A 19,748-nucleotide genomic window follows, 5' to 3' on the forward strand; every position below is an offset into this window, starting at 1 on the left:
TATTTGCAGCCACTGAATGACACCTTGAAATCTTGTGTTATGCGCTGTACTAAAAGGTGCTCGTGGGTAAACTCTCCCCTATGGTTTTGTGTTGCTGCGTGTGGTCCTAATGTGCACTGCATCAGAGGTGCAAAGTCGAGTTTGTAGAGTGTTTAGCAACAGGGAGAAGCTTTGATCAAAACCACTCTGCACATCTGGATGCTTACCACGCAGTTTGGGAGAGCACAGCTTGGTTGAATCAACTTTGTTGGGGTACTCATGGGAATGAAAAAGCAGGTCAAGGTGAGGTGTTAACTTTTTGGGATATTCTTTGGATGCCAGTGTATCAAGCATTACTATTTCACTTCACTATTTCAGTTTTTTTCCCCCACTAAGTCTGAATTTACACATGAGATATATTAGTGTGAATCCAAACAAGTAGTTAAGTGCTTGTTTTTATTGCCTCTTACAAACCAAATTTGTAATTTCATGCAGTGGAAAAAACATTTAGAGCTGCGTTGTTTCTCACTAAGTTTTTTCTGTCAGAAATGAGACAATAACATGACTTTAGCATTGTTTCTCAGCCCAGCCCACATGTCATCACTTGGAGCTGAGGTAGCAGTAACAACAAAAGCCATCAGATAAAAGTGAGTACTATAAATATATCAGATTACATTTACTGCTTTCTAATAGTTTTATTGGTTTGTTGTTCTGTAAAGTGTTTTATGGATGGTGCTTATTATCATCATAAACAAAACAAAGCAATATTTTCTCCTTGCTTTTTAACCTTGATGAAGGTCAAAGACAGTTGTTTCCTTTTTCTTTTTAATTGTCTCATCAATAAGTCATGCAAACTAAGCATTTCATTTTTTTTTAAACATTGCACCTTCGTCTGCATGTTTGAGTCCCTGACATTTGCTTCTGTATATGATGATTTCAACCCTTTTTTCTTCAAGAACATCAACATTTCTTTGCTTTAAAACACGTCTGACCGAAATCCCACACTTGGAGCACATGACTATCTTTTTGTTCCCCACTCAGTCTACTGCTGCTTTTTCAGTGGTAATGATGACATAGTTTGGTTTTAAATAAGCAATTGTTTCCTTTCTTTTTCTCTCCTCAGCCTGTTCTTGTGTTGTTCTCTTTTCCCATCTGTTATTTCTTTTCACAACACTTTAAACAGACTTTTTATTGTGTCTCAGTTTAATTGGTGCTGGTGTTTCATGCTCAGTGCTCCGTGTGAATGGTGTCCCATGCTGTTGGATGGGGCTGAAGAGGCCCTGTCTGGTTAAGTCTGCTCTGCAGTCTCAGGAGCTGTTCATGCCTGTCTTTATTGCTGTGACTGCTATACAGAATATTCCTTTGACTAAAGCTGCTGAGTGTGAGTTTGCCCTTATGTCTGACAATCATCAAAGCGAGGCAGTGAGGGAGGGGAGAGGGTTTAATAGTACTCACATTTCCAGTTTTTCTGCATCCCGGGACATTGTTGTGGTCGATCTGCAGCTGTTTATGGAAAAACAGGAGGCAAGCTCTTTTGCCCTCAGTTTTCTGTGTTGTGCTGACAGTTCAGTGTGGTCGGGGCATGTTAGCAATCAACATTCAGCTCTCGCATAACAAGATGCTAAATTGAAATCACATTTGCTCTGACATTTCTTTGCTGGCTTTGGGAGAACTAATGTTTCATCTTTTCTAATTACCTCTGGAGTGGCTGAATTGCGCCGTTTTCAAAGCCCTGCTGAAGAATCTCGAAGCTTGGCCTCATGCCCAGAGCTGCTTTCACAACCAGCTGAAAAATCATGAATCAGTTTTAGAGTTTACCTTTTCACACGGCCTTTAACAAATCAGTTGGTGTGATACCTTGAAGAATGAGGTGGTGTTAAGGTTTAAGACTTAAAAAAACAGGTCAGAGTGAACATTCTGGGTGTACCCTGTTGTCAACACTAGATGGTGCTGTTTGCCTTAAAACTCCAATGATAGTAAGTACATGCCAGTTGCTCTAGCGATCTGTAGCCTATAGGTTTCATAGGCTTCCCTCCACTAAAAAGGCATTTAATGAAAATTCTGCCTTGTCCTTTCTGTCCCCCTCTCCCCTCCATGTGACTGGCAGTGTCCCAGTGTCCTCTTTCTTGCCCAGTGTGCCCTTTGTTCATTGGCCAGCTGAATCGGAGCCCTGTCCTTATCTTTGGGTCTTTGTGTGAGTTTGATTCCCTCCCTTCCTCTCCATCTGTCCAGTGTTGTCCTTCACTTTGCTTCGGAACTTCAAATGTTAAATCAGCATGATGAATGAGAGGTTTGTCATGTCTTGAGTAACTTGTTGAACTGACTGTTTACAGTACGTTCATGTTCAGGTTGCTTTTTAGCACTGCACCCTGGATTCTGCAAGTGAGATGGTGAGTTGTTAGGTTTGATGTCTTTGTTGTGATTAAAGATTGTTCTCTGCATGCCACAGGTCTGACAGAGCCTGTGTTCTGGTTTTTAGCCATGGCAGCATTGATTCATCTGTTGCTTAGTCTGTCTACCACCTTAGTCCAGAATAAAATATCTCAACAACTATTGAGTGAATTGCCATGGAAATTTCATGGTGCATAAAGAATGACTTTTACACAACTCAGATAATCCCCTGACTTTTTGAACAGATATGCATGGTTCATAAAAGATGAATTCTACTAAATTTGGAGGTCCCCCCCCCTCATCCCCATCTGATCAGGTTGACACTTGAGGTTTTGAGCAAATGTGCATCTATTTGCCTACTGGATTCATTGAGTAGTACTGTAATTGGTAATTGGTTTGTTTGTGTTTAGCTAGTTAGTGGATACTGGGGGGATTATTGGTGGACAGCTGATTTGATCCCATAGACCAGCAGAAATCTATTTTGGGGAGATTTTGGTACCAGGGTACTTGAATGGTCTCTTCCACGAAAAGGAAGTCGCATGTCATGGTCCCAGGTACAAGCATGCAATTGGCGCTCTCACTGTTTAATTGTCATGAGGAGAACTATCACCATATCACCACTTGTCACAAGCTTGTGACAAGAGTTATATAATGTCCTCTGTGGCTCAGCAGGAACCACAGTCTGAGAAAACAACCATGGCAATGTCATGAGGGTTTGCTTGGGCGTGGAGACTACAACTCTTGAACATAAAGCCTGTATTACGAACTGTGGGCATGGAGTTGGAAATATTTTGGGCATTTAGGGGAGGTGGAATGAAAGATGCTATTTAGTTGTACTTTGGGAAATTAAGGATCCAGTTTTTGAGGCTTGGCCCATGCTAGAGGCCAAAAGTCAGGATATCTCAGCCTTTAATTTTGACTCTTTCTTACATATTGGTCTAGTCTCCGAACTTTGTTCAAGTGGAATACCAGATCACTGTGATACTACTTCAATAGTTGCTGTACCAAGTTAATTAACATAGATAAACAAAAATGCAATAAGAATCATATGGATCAAGCGTTTTATGGCTGTTCAGTCCATGAACACTACTTTATAGAGTATTTTACAGTGACTTTTTATAGCTGTAATTAACTGTAAATTCAGAATAGTTTTTTTCCTCCCTCATCTTGGTTTCCCATTGCTTCAGTGTGACCGGCTTCCTGACTCTTAACTTTTGTCATTTGATTGATCTGGCCTAGCGTTGATGGAGTGGGAAAGCACCGTTCTAAATTTATCACCCACCTACCCACCCACCCCTTGGGTTCATGCCTGCTGTGGATCTAGCCACAACACATGCTAAAGGAGGGTTGTAGATAGAAAGTGGGTGGGAGGATGGTGGGCCTGTCTATCTTTATGTCCCAGTAGTCCTGTCCCACAAGCCTCTAGCTCTGACCTTCTACAGGACTTGTAGAACCAGTAAGCTGAAAAAAACAGTGGAGACTTTTAACTACTTCTTACTGTACCCACCTGAAACACTTCAACCTTAAAACCTAATGGCTCTTTGAGAAGATAACTTACATTAAGAAGGTATGTGACTTTGATTTGACAACTCACTACAGGTTAAGCTGTCCATAAGATTTGTTGAATGACTTTGGAAGTAAAATATTGTGCTTTAATATTTCTTTTTATCATGGTTACAATTAGATTACATGTTGGACGGTTTAGGATCGATGTCAATGGATTCCTAATGTTTTAAATGCTTTATAAGAAAAGTGGTTTCAATGTGTTTTCTTTTTCTTATTTGTTTGGATAAAAATCCATTCTGAATCATGGTTATGAAGATTTAATTACAGTCTAGTTAATCAGAATTTGTCTGATGACACTGTTAGATCCAGGTTGGACCCAGAAGCAGCTCAGAAACAAAAATACAGCAAGCTCTCCTTGTTGTGTAACTGATTTATTTGTAAAGTAATTTATGTTAAAATGTGAGTCTGGCCCAGTCTCCTGACTGGCAGTGATTCATGGATATTGATGCTTCTGTAAGTGTATTTATCTGTGTGTGTATATGAGTTGAAGAAATGAATGGTCTAAGAGAGATTTGGATTTTGGGGCTGCTGAGCTCCATGTGTGATTCATTCAGTGGTGAGTGACTGGCTGGGGAGACTACAGTTGTTCATTGTGCTGCACCTGCTCTCACTCTGTCAGGACACACAGACAGAAATAGAGTGCTGCCTAACAGGGCAACACACACACCCTAAACATTTTACACAAGTTTTTCCATTTATACAAACCTTGTCTTTAATCATTACTCATGTCCATTTAAGTTTTGGTGCTTTTCCAAACACTCAAGAATTAAAATGTATACAATAATTAAACAGTTACAATGTGAAAAGTATTTTTTATCATTATTATTTTCAATGAAAGAAACACCAAAACAGGATGTAATTCTGTTGTTTAAGTGTTCAAAATAACTTCAGATTTATGCACACACTGCCATATGTATCATTAAATCATGATGCCCTTAGCAATGGGTTTATTTTTACCCTCTGCTCCAAATATACATGAGCCCTAGTTCAGAGTTACTTAATTGGCTGAGGTCTGATCTGATTTCTGGTGTGGGAGGAGGAGAAGCAGAGTGGTGATGTTGTGACTGTCTTCTGTTACACATTGTCAGTGTTTGACCGTCACTCTGGTTGTGTCACTGTCACTTTTCTCAGCTGTGTGTCACGGTGTCAGACTACAGTGGGGGAATCACTGTGATTTGACTGGCTCAGATTCAGAGCAAGTAATCTCTTACCAGGGTTGAGAGGAAGTGCACTGTGTTCATGTATCAGAGTATCGATGTGTCTGTGTTGTGTCTGGGTCCAGGTAATCATTTGAGAGCTACAGTCAGTGTGTTTTATTTTCTTTTGAGCTCAGCCTCTGATGGCTCATTCACCTGTCAAAATGGATAGTTCTTTTCAGTTTATCAGGAGCTGGTCTTTCAAATGACACATAAACTGTGAGGAAGACTTACAGCAGTGTGTGTGCATTAGTCAGGCCTATATGTGGATTCATGTCTCACTGATAAAAGCACCATGACTGAACATGTCTCATGCTGCTGTTCAAAGCCTTGTTTTAGCTTGATGACCTCTTGTCAACACTCAGGGTCAACCAAACACAAGGCTGACAAGTTAAATAGGGCTTAGACACACCTAAGATTTTGTTTTGCTTACTGTTCTGTCGCCATAGACGAGCCTCCACAGTGTGTGCCAACTTTTCTTTGTGCTAAATTAACAAGAAAGTTTACTACAATCTGTCATGCTTATGTGATTTACAGCTAACATATATTTTCTTTGCTGATTAATTTTTTTGAATGAATTGTTCATAAAATGTCATAAAATAGTGAGAGGAAAAACATTCAAAGCCTGCAATGGGCAGTGGTTCCCCAAGCCCTGAGGTCCTGAAAGTTCAAGGTTTACTGTCTGGTTTGTGTCAAATGTTAGCATGCTAAAATGCAAAACTAAAATATACTAATATTTTACTTGCTTTACATCAATATGTTTGCTATTTTGCTTAATGAATGACAGATACAATAACTAGATTATTAAATGATAACAAGACTGTGGCCATTCTTAAGTGTGTTAAGACACATGGACCTGCTCAAGGTTTTGTGGTAGCATCCCAAAGTCTTACAGAAAGCTTAGTCCTGGTGGGCTCACGTGGTGGGTCTTAAGTGCATATTTGCTCCTCCATGACAGCCTTTCCTTAAACCCACTGGTCCCAGTTTAAAATCTAATTAGTGGTGATTTATGATGAGCCACTAATAGCACATAGGACTTTGAGCTGGGGTCTCTGCCCTTGGCGTTGACCTCAGACTTGAGCTCTGACATGAACTGCTGTGGCTCAGATGCACTGCAGACCATAGGCATTCATCTTGTAACAGTTAAACACCCCAGAAAAGAAGCATTATTCAAATCATACACCTTTTTCAAACCAAGCTGTGGTGTTGAAGACCAACACAGAAAGTTACATGTCTCATGTTGACTAGTTTTTGGACAGTAGATTTGCCTCTGTTTTGCATAAAGTCTGGCTGGACTTTCTAGTCATTTTCTGTTCAGACATTGGATTTTATGTGCTGAACTGTAATTCAGGACTGGTTTTTACAGACAAAACGTAGCTGGAAGAAAAGGACCGAGTGAGAGAAAACAGACCACCTCTGTGGGACCGTATGCCAGGTCTGTGTTGACAATCTGTCAACAAGTCTTTGTAGATAAACTCTTGAGCAATTACTTTAACCTTGGATAGGATGTAACTGTGGAAAGGTGAAATCATTATGGTTTGAATTGTTTGTTTGGTGAAAAGATGTCCAGAGAAAATCTGTAAATTTGAGGGGAAATAGGGTCACAAATGATCATGTGGTACATTCGCAGTCTATAATGATAACATTGTCAGATTTATTATTGAAATTATTGAAAAAAACAACTTCTCAATTCGACCATTGATTTTCCTACGAAAAATGACATCTGTCGCAAGCAGATTTTATTAGCTGTGGCTAGCAAACTTATTAAGCTAGTTCATGAGTTGGTTGAAGACAATTTCAGGCTGACTTTTCAATGTCTCCAATTGGTTCATTTTAAATGCAGAGTATTGTTCTTATTACAGTGTGATGCATGCAGCTTTAACATGTGGAGAAGTCCAGCAGTTGATGTTGCTGTTCAGTGGGCAGTTTAGTGAAAGGTCTGTTTATATTATTCCAACTTCTCTGGATGATCAAATGTTCTTAACTGATCAGCCATGGATAAGTGCTTATGCCACTGATAATGTTTATTTAGGAATAGCAGACCTGCACTACAGAGCTCATAGTTCACTGAGTTCCCAGCTCTTACTCTGGAAATAGGTGCATCCTGCCAGGCACTGGTTATTGCAGCTACATTTGGTTTAGTTCACCAATGGCAGCCTCCGCTCTGCTGGCTCAACTCGCACTGTGTCGACTCTGGAAGGAAATGAGAGACACAAGCTTTCCACTAGTGTCTCTCCATCCCTTTAAGTGTTCCCGTCCTGCAGCATGACAGTTCTTGGGAAGGTGTCCGCGGCGCCTGGGGATGGAAATGAATTCTCTGGCAAGCTGGATCGATGAAGAATTCTGGTGCTGTAGCTCTCTCTCCTGACCAGATGTGCTATTTGTATCACAGTGAAGTATGCACAGCTGAGGGCTCTGTATATGTGTGTGCTGACTTGGGTACAGATCTTTCCCCAGGGCTTTGTTTGAATCAGATAGTGTAGACGTGTGTATCACCATTTCAGGTGCATCACATGCCTCAAGGGTCATATCATCACTGAGGAACAGATGGTGCTATATTGGCTTCTATAATTATAAATTAATCATGATTGAAGTTATGGTTATGGAAAGTGTGCAGTCTACTCACTGTTAGTATTTTATTTAAATACCTATTCAGGGGCAGGAAAAGGAAAAGTCATAAAAAAGTGTGACAAATGGTTTTTGGATTTGTTCTCTGCATTTTTTGTTCTGTTATGTTGTTTGGTCTACTTTTTATTCCCATGGATAATTGGACAAAAGTAGACAACGTGACTTCAGATGTTCTCAGCAACCTTAAGTTAACAGCAGAAAGAAAATGGCAATAGCAAATGTCAGGTTTTGGTGTCAGCATATGCAATCACAAAGATTTCTTCCTAGAGCTGCTGTTTTTCACCATCATTCAGCATTTAAACACGAACCAATCTATCACAGGGCAGAAACACTAGTTCTTAAGAACAGTTGCCTCACCAGAATGCAATGGAAAAAAAAGAGATTTCTAAATAATGGATAGTGCTGAAATAATTAGTTGATTCATCATCAACCAAAGAGATGAAAGCCACAACGTCACATCCTTTTCATGGGAGGTTTTCAAAAGGCTATGTGGAAAATTCATGTCAGTCAAATTTTCAGAGCCACCTCAGTTCCTCCACTAGTCATTGTAACTGGTGCTTCGCTGATGCCCAGGGCCAGATTTAGGCTCTTTGATAGGCCGAGAGACACACATCGCTGGACTACTTGGAACGCTCCACTTGGAGTCTTCAAGTCCCCTACTCAACACCTCTTATCTGTCTTATTTTGGAAAACCATGCTGAGCTGTGTGTACATGTTTCTGGGTGTTAATGCACTGTACAATGGCCAGAGAAGGTCAGCGTTGTCTTGCTGTATCTATTTTCAGTGCGGCTGTAAAGTTTCAAGGACTTGAGGCAGCCATGAAAAGAAGTCGATAACGAGGTTTCAAGCTCTTGTCCAGGAGTGTCTCTTGAAGTTTGAGGTCTGTCATATGTGACCTCAGATGCCCTGCAGGGGTCAGGAGGTCACAAAAGATACAGATGCACAGTGATGGTTAAGCCAGCTTGTTAGTCTGTTAACACTGTGCATTTATAGGAGGACATGTTTGCCTGAGCAATTTCAAATTGGTCACCTGTTGAGACCAAGTCTGAAAAACATTGAGGATTTGTTAAGCTCACAGTCTAATATATTCTCCACTAATATTTATAGATGTAGTTCAGATGATTTGGTCCAGAACAAAGAAAAAAAGAGACATTGTTTCTTTTTGGATCTCGTCTGTTCTGTGTTCATGCTGACTTATTACAGAAGAGGTATAGATATGAATTTATATGGACTGACAGGTGACTCTTCATTGAGCAGCTTTGTGACTGTCATATGAACCATTGTGAAGGAATAGAATTCCAGTTTACTGTGCCTCTTGTGTAAATGTATCTTCTGTGTGGCATTATTAGTCAGGGAAGGGAGGAGGGCAGAAGCTCAACGCAATCCTGAAGCTTCATTCTTGCAGAGTTTGACATGCTAGCCGACCAACAGAGCAGCCTGCTGTATATTGTGTAACTTTTTATTAACAAATTAACATTTCAGCTTGAGTCTGTGACTGGTTTCAATGAGCACACAACTCTCATCTACTGCAGCACTTCAACTGGCCAGAATCAAATTGGGAACATTGTTGTTATGAACCAGTTCAGGATCATCAGTCCCTCTCTTTAAAATAGTGAACTACCAGAAAATATAGAGTAGAACAAGAACTCAGCATAATCTCCTCACTCATGTGCTAATGTATTAGCATATCTGTACAGTTAATTAATGGTCCTACGCGATCATATTCTTCTTGACAGTTTCCTTCATAAGCATATGGCTTTTGAATGCCAAAATCACAGCAGTGTTTTCCACAAGTTGAGAATTTACTTGTGGTGATGGGTGATTCAGGGTGTGACAGTTGTGCTGCAGGGGACGGTGGGAGAGTGAAACTCAGCTTACTATCTGTTACATGCAAGCCATTGGATGATGCTAAAATTTACTGATGTTCCCTAAACGCCTCACATGCAAGTTATTGCTAGATGCTAGCTAGGCGGTGAGTGATTTTATCTACCTGGGCAAATCCACCCAAGCATAGACTATTTATGGGAAATGCTGCACACTTGTGGCATCAGACAATCCTGTAGTCATTCAGCTTTGTGTTGTCACCACAAAAATCTGGACAGCTCTGTTTGAATCTGGATCAAGATCTTATCAAACAGCTTTGGTGTCAGTCGTTTGAATCAGATAAAAATGCACCAGAGCTCCTTGAAACTCTGCAAAACAGATCAGGTGTTTAAATGTGGATCTTTGAGTATTAGTTGTTAAGTATTGAATTAATATAAACTGCTGCTACTCAGAACTGCCAAAAGTTAAACCTAAATAACTTTGACAAGGGATTTGAAAACAACAGATCAAATCCAGTAGGCTGGTTTGATACTGGATTCAGATTTTGTATTCAGATTAAATACCAAATCCCACAATTAGTTGAAAGCACCAGCTCCATAGTCTAATCACTGATTTGTTGCAAAGTACATTTTGTTTCTTAACACTCTTTTAAGGTCAAAGGGCACATAGAAGAATCTGTTTGCTTCATACTGAAATCCCATCATGTCTTGTAAAAGACATCAAACAACATTGTAAATAGAGTTTTAGCCTCAGTCTCTCTCCGTCTAACTCCCTTTATGTGAGCATATGAATATCTTTACCTTTCATTCCCCCCACCACCACCACTCTGAATTTATGGTCATGCTGCAGAGGCTCAGGCTCTGTTATGTGTCTGCAGAGACGGCATGGCCGCGCGCACTGGATCCCTCCGCCGCTCTCTCGCCAGACAAGACGGATATCTTTCCTAGGGGACGCCATAAATCTGGACTTTATTTCTAAGAGCACTGTGAAAGAGCCCAGAGCAGGAGACAAGCTTTGCTAATACTTATTTCTCTCCCTCTCTCTCAGTGTTCTTCTTCCCTCTCCATTTTCCGACCGTGAAGGTGATGCAGCCAGTTAAGGACTTCTCTCCTAGTAGACATGTCGGGATGCCTCTGTGCGCTAGAGGTCATTTTAAGTGCAAACATGGACTGTCTGGAAGTGTTTATCTAATAATGACCCACTGACTGGCTGCACATGTGAGCTTGTCCAGGCTGAAATAGCACCCGCTCTGATTGTGTAGCTGACTGAACATCTGGGGGGATGATTAGTGGAGAGGTGTGGCTCTGTTATTATGATGTTAAACACAATCTGCCTCGCTCTTGGTGCTGTTAAATTTCAAGACCGTGTAGTGGCTTTCTCGTAGCGTTTTACATGTTTAACATACCAATATATCAGGCTGATAATGACATAATAATACAATTAACATTTTATCATTTATATTCCAACTGACACATACTTCAGATCTCTTTGGCACTAGAAATTTCAGTTTTTACTTGTTAACACTTCAATTTACACTTCATTTGCTTTCACTGCTTCGTCATCATCTGGTATTTTTACTGGCTTAGACATTTCAGATTCCTGTTATCCCTTATTTTTTAACTGCTAACTGTTCAACTCATGTAATGCTTACATGAAAACTTAACAATTCAACCGCCTACAGGTCTTAAACTTGAAAGTAAAATTTCAAATCCTTTCAGTGGCTGCACTTTAACTGAAGACTCAACTGCTTTCAGTGCTCATACATCAACTGATACTTCAGTCAGTTTGCTTTCATGCCTTAAACTTCACCTGACACACTTTCATTTGACAGTTTAACTACTTTAACTCCTCAACTGGCAATTATACATACAAACGGATGGCTCTGCCAACAAGGTTTACACTTGAAAGTGAAATTTTACGATTGCACTTCAACTGATTTCTGCTGCTTTCAGCTTTTACATTTTAACCAACAGCTCGACTTCTTTTAATGCTTGCACTTCCACTGACACTTAGGTCTTAGTTCCCACAGTTTCCACACAAAGCAGATGGTCCCCTTATGGGAAGGGTTGTCTTGTTATAATATGATGTATTGGATTCAAAGGATTCTAAATAATTCATGAGAGTTCAGAATCTAATTCATAATCCAACAGTACCAAATCAAATGTAAAGTAGATGTGAAGTTTTTAATTGCAGAGTCACTGGCAGGGCTCTGTTAGAGTAAACCCACTGCTACATGTGTAGCAGAAGTACAGCTACACATACTCACATTCCTCATACCTGCTACAGAATAGCTGCTAATGTTTGGGCACAGGCCTGAACACCAAATAAATACCATTTCTCTTGAGTCCATCTGTGCATACTTTGCCTCTGTACATGCTTGTTTGTTTATATGCATGCTTCTTCTCTGAGGGGCCTATATTACTGTCGAAATGAATCCTACAATCCACCACAAAGATTAGCGAACAAGAGTAGTTGTTGTAGTTATTGTATCATCGCAGCGACCTGTAAGGTCTTGCCCATCCTTGGCAGTAAAGACTCATCATTGCTAATAACAGGGTAGTAATCATCATGCTGGTTTTGTAGGTCTGATGTCATCCCTGCTGCAGATGAGTCAAAGAAACAAACATTACATGTAGTACAAGTCAGACTGCCAGATGGTGCATGGTGGTGGCTGCAGAGGTGATGATAACAGCTTGGATAGTAAGACCTGTTCTCAGTTTGTGTTCATGCTGCAGCATGAACACAAACTGAGTGTACTGACGGCAGTGGCGATGTCTTTTGAACAGTAAAAGGTGATAGCTGAACTCTAAACGATGAAATTCAAATGAAACAATCTGGTCTCTTCAGCTCACTTATTCCCTGAGGTAAAATCCACCTTCCAGCAAAGTTATATTTCAACTACTCCAATTTGCATTCACCCTAGGATAGGTTTAAATAACAAATCACTTTTATTTTAATCGCACATTACTTTATGAGTCATCAGCTGTCAGTCTGGCAGTCGTCTGTTAGACTCTTAAATGCTGGGTGCAGGTAGTGCTTTTCCCATCCCCTCACCTCCAGTATGAATTGGCAGGTTTGTGATGTGTGTGTGTGTGTGTGTGTGTGTGTGTGCAGTTCACATGCTGAGCCAGGTGAGCTCATCTCAGAGAAGGATCCAAACATGCCACCTCTAAAGTCTACACACTCTGGTCTTTCAGTTGGGGCCGCATTTTGACACACCTGTGCAGACCTTGACGGTGAGACTGGACAGATTTATGAGATTTGACAAATGTTATGATGTGATAAGCCTGTTCTGTGTTGGTGCTGTTGAAATACTCCCAACAACCTGGCTTAGATTTAGATTAAGTTAAGAATAAGAACTCCACTGAGATCCCTGTGCTCTGGAAAAGACAGCAGGCTTTTTCTGATCGACCTCTCTTGCCACTCTTAGTAACTGAATTGGGAAACTAACATTTGTGACTGCTTCCTCCATAGATCTGCTTTATGTTGACGCCTGCCTGCCTGTTTGGTGGTGACAGCTTTTGCTGTGAATGCTGCAGAAAGATAAGATACCGCTCAGTTTTTTACCAGCGATGTCTGAAAAGCAGTGTTGGGCTGTGTGCCAGACTCCCTGCAATACCCTCTCAGTACAATGATAAGCACGTCATCATCACATTGGATTTATAAGTGAGGTGTGTGTGTGCGCATGTGCTTTTGTCTCATTCTTGGCTTTCACTCACAGCATAATCACACTAGGAAATGGTTTTATACACACCATGACTCAGGGGGAATATCAGTTTATATGTGCTTTGGGACACACAAACACTTTTGATGAGTGTGTTAAAGGGAGAACTATTGGGGTCGTCAATGAATCGACCTGTTTTACCTCCCTTTGCATCTCTTAACACAAGTGGACACAGCAACGCTCACATTCTTCCTTTCCCTCATTATCGTTTGCACGGTCCCTCTGTCTTTCTCTCCCTGATTTTGTTTGACGATATCTTTCTTACCTTCTCTTTGTCCGTCCCTCCTCCTCCTCCTCCTCCTCCTCCTCTCTCCCTCTCTCTGCATGCTGATCCTTTTTATTTCGTCCCTGCTGAGAGATGACTGGAATTTCTCATCTGGCTGAGAGGGACATTTTAACTTTCTCCTCTTCCCCTGCTCACTTTATTTCCACTCCCATCCCCACATCCTGCACGCTTTTCTCCCTCCCTCCCTCCCTTTTCTGACGCTCTGCAACGGTTTCTTTGGCATCCCACTCGAGTGTGTGAGCCAAGGGAAGGCAGCGCTCTCCTGGGACACTCCTAACTATCTCTGTCTCTCCTTCCTCTTCTCTGTGCCTGTGAGGCTCATTCTGTAGCATGCAGGACACTTTGCTCCAGTCCGTAGTAGGGATGGGGCCTGATTTGCTTGCCTTGGCTAATGAGCTTAGCCCGTGCTGAGCAGCTTTTAGCCCTGCAGGTTGTTGTTGTAGTGGGCACTGGTTAGCCCTCAGTGGTTAGCAAGAGGAACCAGAGCGGAGGAGTGGATCTGAAAAGGGGCAGAGCTGCAGCCACAGCTTCACCACTCCTCTGTTTGCCTACCAGGACCACCTCTACTTGTGCCGGCACTGCGGCTGGGACGTCTCTCTGTTACTCTCTCCCCTCCCTCCCTCCTCTGCCTCTCTCTAACACTACCTGACTCCCTTCTCTCTCCCTCTCTGTCTGTCCCGGAGCACTGACAGACTGTTTTTGTAGCTGCATCATCTTTTAGGCAGCTGCCCCTATTTCTACCCTCTCTTTCACTTCTTTTCTGTCTTAACCTTTCCCCCCGACTTTGTTGCCAAAATGTACCGGAACCCGTGGATCTCAAATTACCTGACTCATGTCAAGTTTTGCAGCCAAGGTAAGAAAGCAACATGGGGCTCTTTGGCTCAGGGCAGAGCTGAGATTCAAAGCTCAGACTGGAAGCTTAGGGACAGGTTACTCTGGTTGTGGATGTGGGAATCTGAGCACTTGAGACTTGGCAAGCAACAAACTGCAGACTCCCTTCCTCTCTGCTCACTGTCCTGCTTTCCAGCCAGCTGTCCTTGCACTGCAGCTGTAGCCTCCAAGGACACTACGTAGCAGAGATAAGGGACTCTTGACAGTGCAGGGGACTGTTTTAGGGAGGCAGCTATTTCTGGGCTTGGACTCAGACTTACTTAAGTGTAGTTGCATGTATTGATATATGCTTACATTTGCTCTGATTTATGTGTATGTGTGCACTGGGGCTGGATAAACAACACACTGATTGAATTACCAACATTAAGAATCTCTTACTGACCTAAATTTATTCACATCATAATTTTCAAGAAATAAATTGTCTTAATTTCATATTACTAAACATCTAATGATTTAAGAGGTTCAACCAGGCCAAAGTGGAACAGCCCATGCACACCAGCATTTAAAACAGCCAAATCCATTAATTTAAATGGAATTGCCATCATCAGCAAGTCAGCTCACATTGGCGAAGATGTTTCTGGGGTAAAGGCAGAGTGCATGGGCTGCTAGTTTAACTTGAGTGCACTTTAATACACTAACAGTACAATAACACTTCACACCAGTGACCAACAGCAAGCCATCATGACAGTGCATCTTCCAGAGAATGAGAGCCAGAGAATCCAAATGGAGAAAATCAGTCAAGTAATAAAAAATAAATGGCTGACTTCAGGCAAAATAGAAAACAGCATGGGAAACTATTATGACAGATGAGTGCTAACATACATTATTTCACCAGTGAGCCCTTTGAGTAGTCATCACAACAAGAACCACATATTTCACAAAGAGACATGTGGACTCATTTTGCTGTGTCATTTTCTGATGTGACAGGGCCTTAATACAGAAGTGCTGTTGTACTGTCATCAGTCGAACAACAGAAGTGAGTCAGCACAAGAAAGGAAGTGTTGTGATCTAATGTATTAAAACATATTCATGGTTAATTGAATTTTACTTGCCTAAATATGACAATTTATAGATTATATTATCCAGCACTAGTGTACACAACCTTTGACATAGATGATTATGCAGCAGGTCCATGTCTGCTTCTCTTTGAGTGCTTCTCATTCCCACCCTTCTCTGTAATGCTTTCTGAGTGAGAGCTGAGTTTTGAGATCTGGCTTCTCTGTGCTTAACTGGCTGGGAATCCACAACAGGTGGCCCACAGTTTCAGGCTTTTATGTGAGCATGGAATCTGGTTTTAGGGAAAGGGTGTGTGTGTGTATTGAAGCTTGTTTGAGGGGTTATATGTGACAGTGTAGCAGTAGTGTGTGTCTGTTTCTCTACCAGAATTGAATTTGAGACTGAGCTTCTTGTATACTCATTGTTATTAGTGTTAAAGACATAATTGGCTTATTGTCACCTCCTTTTGTTAAGTCTACTGTTTATATTCTTGAACTCACCTAATTTCTGATTCTCATCTTTTTAATGCTTTGCTTCTTAAGCCCCTCTCAGTGAGGCTTTAGTTAGAATTTGAGTCTCCCAGCAGGCAGGGGTGAAGGTAGAGTAGGTGAGTAACTGTTGGGGGGATGTTAAGACACACATGCATATGTAGAGTGATGTAATACAGACAGTTAAAGAGTGACACACTTCCTTTTGGGCTCACTGTAATCCCAGGAATTGAAGTTAATCCCGTATCTCAACTTGGACATATGCTCAGTCCCTGATGCCTCTTTGGTTACTGCACCAAGTGTTTTTGTGCGTTACGACGTGATGTAAGCATTGCTGTGTGATTGACACCTACGCTAGGTTTCTTGTGAATGGGCCCCTATTTATTTGTAATGTGTTAAAGCTGTGTGGTTTAGCCTTAGCCCCAGGTTAAAGTTGAGTTTATCAGAGCGGAGCATTCCCAAAGACAGTTTAGTTTCTTTGTGTACAGACAGTGTTATACAGTCTTTGTGCTTCACACCTTTGATACGGTCACATAAAAGGCTTTCCTCACTTCAGAGCCTGAATGACACTCCACTGAATCATGAAATCATTTCATCCCCATGTTTTATCAGTGTCAAGCCGCTTTTACAGCCTCATCAACACACACGGAGCATGTTACTGAGGAATTCCTGGCGCATTCCCTTGCGGCTATAGCAGCCATAGTGTTTCTGTAGATTACAGCCAGCATCAAAGGCTCTGTGACATCTGTGATCATTGTGGAGGTTTTTATGTCTGTGTCTGGAATGACGAATGTATTGAGGCACTTAGGCTTTCCAAGGGGGTCGCCCCTGATGGCCTGCATGCCACTGCATATAGACTGTATGAGGTGTAAAAAGACTACAGGTCTGGCTTGTTGAGACCTCAATATGTTAGACTTGACAAAAGCCTCTCACAGCTGCCCTCAGGGGACAGATGCTTGTATTATTTCATGCTAGCAGCTAATTAACCTTTACGTTGACATCTGGATGTGTTTCACACTCCTTCTTTAGGAACATTCTGGTGTGTGTCAACTTGGGTGTTATATTTTTTATCTTTATGACTAATGGTCATGATAACATTTTACTCATCACTGGCATTATCAACATGTGGAAACATGGACTCCAGCAAAGACATGTTGATTGTGGCAAGGAGCTTGCAAGTGTTCTAAAACACCTCAGCTCCACAGAAATCACCTCAAAATACTTGTCCAGCCCCAAAATATACCACAGGAAAGCTGCTGTAGCAAACTGCAAAGCAACTGTAGCACAATTAGCTGGAATCCTCATTTATCTTATGAAATTTTATTTTTACAACTTGGAGACTTGCATGCATTATGTTCTGTAGCCGCTGGTGAGTGCCGATAAAGATGAGATTTTAATATGCCATGTACACATGGGTAGGTGTTTGTGACTGTTGCATTATATGTTATTGTCTCAGTGAGGAAAGGATGCGTACACTCAGAATTTATTATTTTATACTTTGAAATATTTACTAGAATGGAGTTATAAGAAAACACAATCAGTTCAGATAACCAGGATCATCATTCAAAGGCTTGTAAGGAATGATCCGTGTTTTCACCAGCCATATTCCACCCAGCTGAAACAATACATGACTATCCCCAAACACATCCAGGCACACTGCCCTCTCCAAATAAGCCATCTTTCTTCTCAAATGATGTTTTGCTTAAGTAGGAGGGATTTAAAGCATCAACCCAAACATCCTTAATAAGAACTTACAGATCTGGAAACTGGGGGAGCGGTTGGGGGGGTGGGCGTCCTCGAGGGAGAGGTTAGGGGTTTGGGTGTGGAGCAGCGGGGGAGTCGGAGGGCGTCACGCGGCCCTGAGGTGAACTCGGAGGGGATGGAAGTGGGACCACATGTTTGTCCTGAAATTGCACGGCTCTGACCACTCTGAGGTCCGAGGCCAGCCAAAACCGCACGTTTGAGGTTTGGAATCAATAAGTGAAGCAGGCGTAGACATTCCTCAGAGGGATGCTCCACAGAACTCAAATTCCTCGCACGACTGTTCACGATGCTTAATACCCACTAATGCCCTTTCTCTTGCTAATGAGGCTGAATTTCTCTGTGGGCAGGTGTTTATGTCACGTTTTGCTCTTGTTTACTGACTTTGGCCATTTTCCTAATAGATACCAGACTTTATTAGGTTAGACTGTTATTCTTGTGTGTGTGTAATTGAGTTTTATCACATAGCTTCGTAACAGTGTGTTTGTGAGGTTTTGGGTGAATTGGAAAGTGTGGTTTCTCTGTTTCTCCGTGCTGTCCCCTATCTGTATTCATGGAGGGTACAGAAATGCTGCCCAGCGACAGTGATGTGCTCGGCTCCACCCGGCACCGTCCCAGCTTCACTGCACTGCAACCTTGACATGTGATCAGACTTTACAGCGCCTGCCTCAGGCGGTGACACGCCTCTGACAGTCAAACCTCTATCAAACTACCTATGACCTCACGCATGTCATATAGACTGGTACTTAGGATGGAGACAGTCAGTGTCTCAGGATGTAAGCGCAGTGATGATTTGTGTGTCTGTCGCTGTTGGTGGGGGGGTGGGGGGGGTGGAGGTTGAGGGTGCAAGCCTTTTAACTACACAGATCACTTATTGTTTGATGTGATTCAGTCAGGCAGGCAGATTATTGTTTTCCACATCATTTGTTTTCTCTGTGGAAGTCCACTTAATTAATGTGGGTCTGTGCCAAAGACCTGCAGAGACAGGCTGGCTGGTTCACCTTAAGATACCTAGTTGTAATGTTTCTCTGTTCATTAAAAGCTAAAACCGAAGGTTCTGCTGTTCATACTGGAATTAATGAATGAACAGGGCGACATGATTAAATGTTATTCTCTTCTTCTGCCCACAGGACTCGGCAGTGAGACCCCTATAAAACTAAGCAATCCCAGGTTGCTGCAGAAGAGAGCTTTGAGGTAAGAGATGCTAAAAGGCTTGGTGTGTTAACACACTCTTATCAGGTTTTCATTTCTGTTGTCTGAGGTCACTTTGTTAAAGACCTGCTAAGTAAAAACCTGAGAGCCAATTTGAATATGAATGTTGTCAGCAGCTCAGCACAAACTCAAAAATTCCCACTAAAATTGTGATTCATATCACAAGATCTGTCAAAATAAGCAGTGTGTTTTTTTTTTTTTTTTTTGCATAATGTTCAGCCCTAATCACAATTAGTCACAGATTACAGTAAATCTAATTTGACACATACTGATGTTGAAAAATCAAAAATTCAAAAAGCAAAGATACAGACAGGGATTAGGCCCCATCCTGGACTCAAGCAAAACCATATGGAAATATCCATTACACACATTTGTAGTGTAGTACTGTGAAACAAACAGATAGTGTGCTATCAGATACAGCTTGTGCCCAAGCTCAGTGAGACAGTAAAAGATCGTCTCACTCTGCTCCTCAGCAGTGTAAAACCTCTCTGCTGCAGCATTAGCAGGATTGCTCCGCATCATGTTGTTGGCTGAGTGTCAAATGCTCCATCATGCCTACACCTTAGTCTCCATTTAGAAAGTTTCCTTTACGGCAGCGAGGACACCATGACACCAAAGTTGGTGCCAAACTGTGTGGGTGTGGCTTTGAAACACTCCCACGTTAGAAGATACTTACTCATGAAAACAGATGCTGTTATGATAGAAAAGGATCCACAATGTCTTTGTATATTAGCGTGTTCACAACTCTGTGGTTGCTGGAACGGACAAAACCACAAAGTCATGTTTTCCCAATTCTTGAGTATTTC

The 19,748-nt window shown here is 41.7% G+C and overlaps 1 protein-coding gene across 1 annotated transcript in view; it reads left to right on the forward strand.

Annotated features, from left to right (window-relative positions):
* The first annotated feature begins 13,832 nt into the window (after positions 1-13,832).
* svila (supervillin a) overlaps positions 13,833-19,748 on the forward strand; it is a 45,964-nt gene continuing 40,048 nt past the window's right edge. The window contains exons 1-2 of the mRNA XM_051066952.1: positions 13,833-14,447; positions 18,861-18,924. Of these exons, the coding sequence (XP_050922909.1) occupies positions 14,390-14,447; positions 18,861-18,924 (122 nt within the window). The 5' untranslated portion in view covers positions 13,833-14,389. The remainder of the gene's footprint in view (positions 14,448-18,860; positions 18,925-19,748) is intronic.

This window comes from Lates calcarifer, linkage group LG24 (assembly GCF_001640805.2).
Source record: "Lates calcarifer isolate ASB-BC8 linkage group LG24, TLL_Latcal_v3, whole genome shotgun sequence".
NCBI lineage: Eukaryota > Metazoa > Chordata > Actinopteri > Centropomidae > Lates > Lates calcarifer.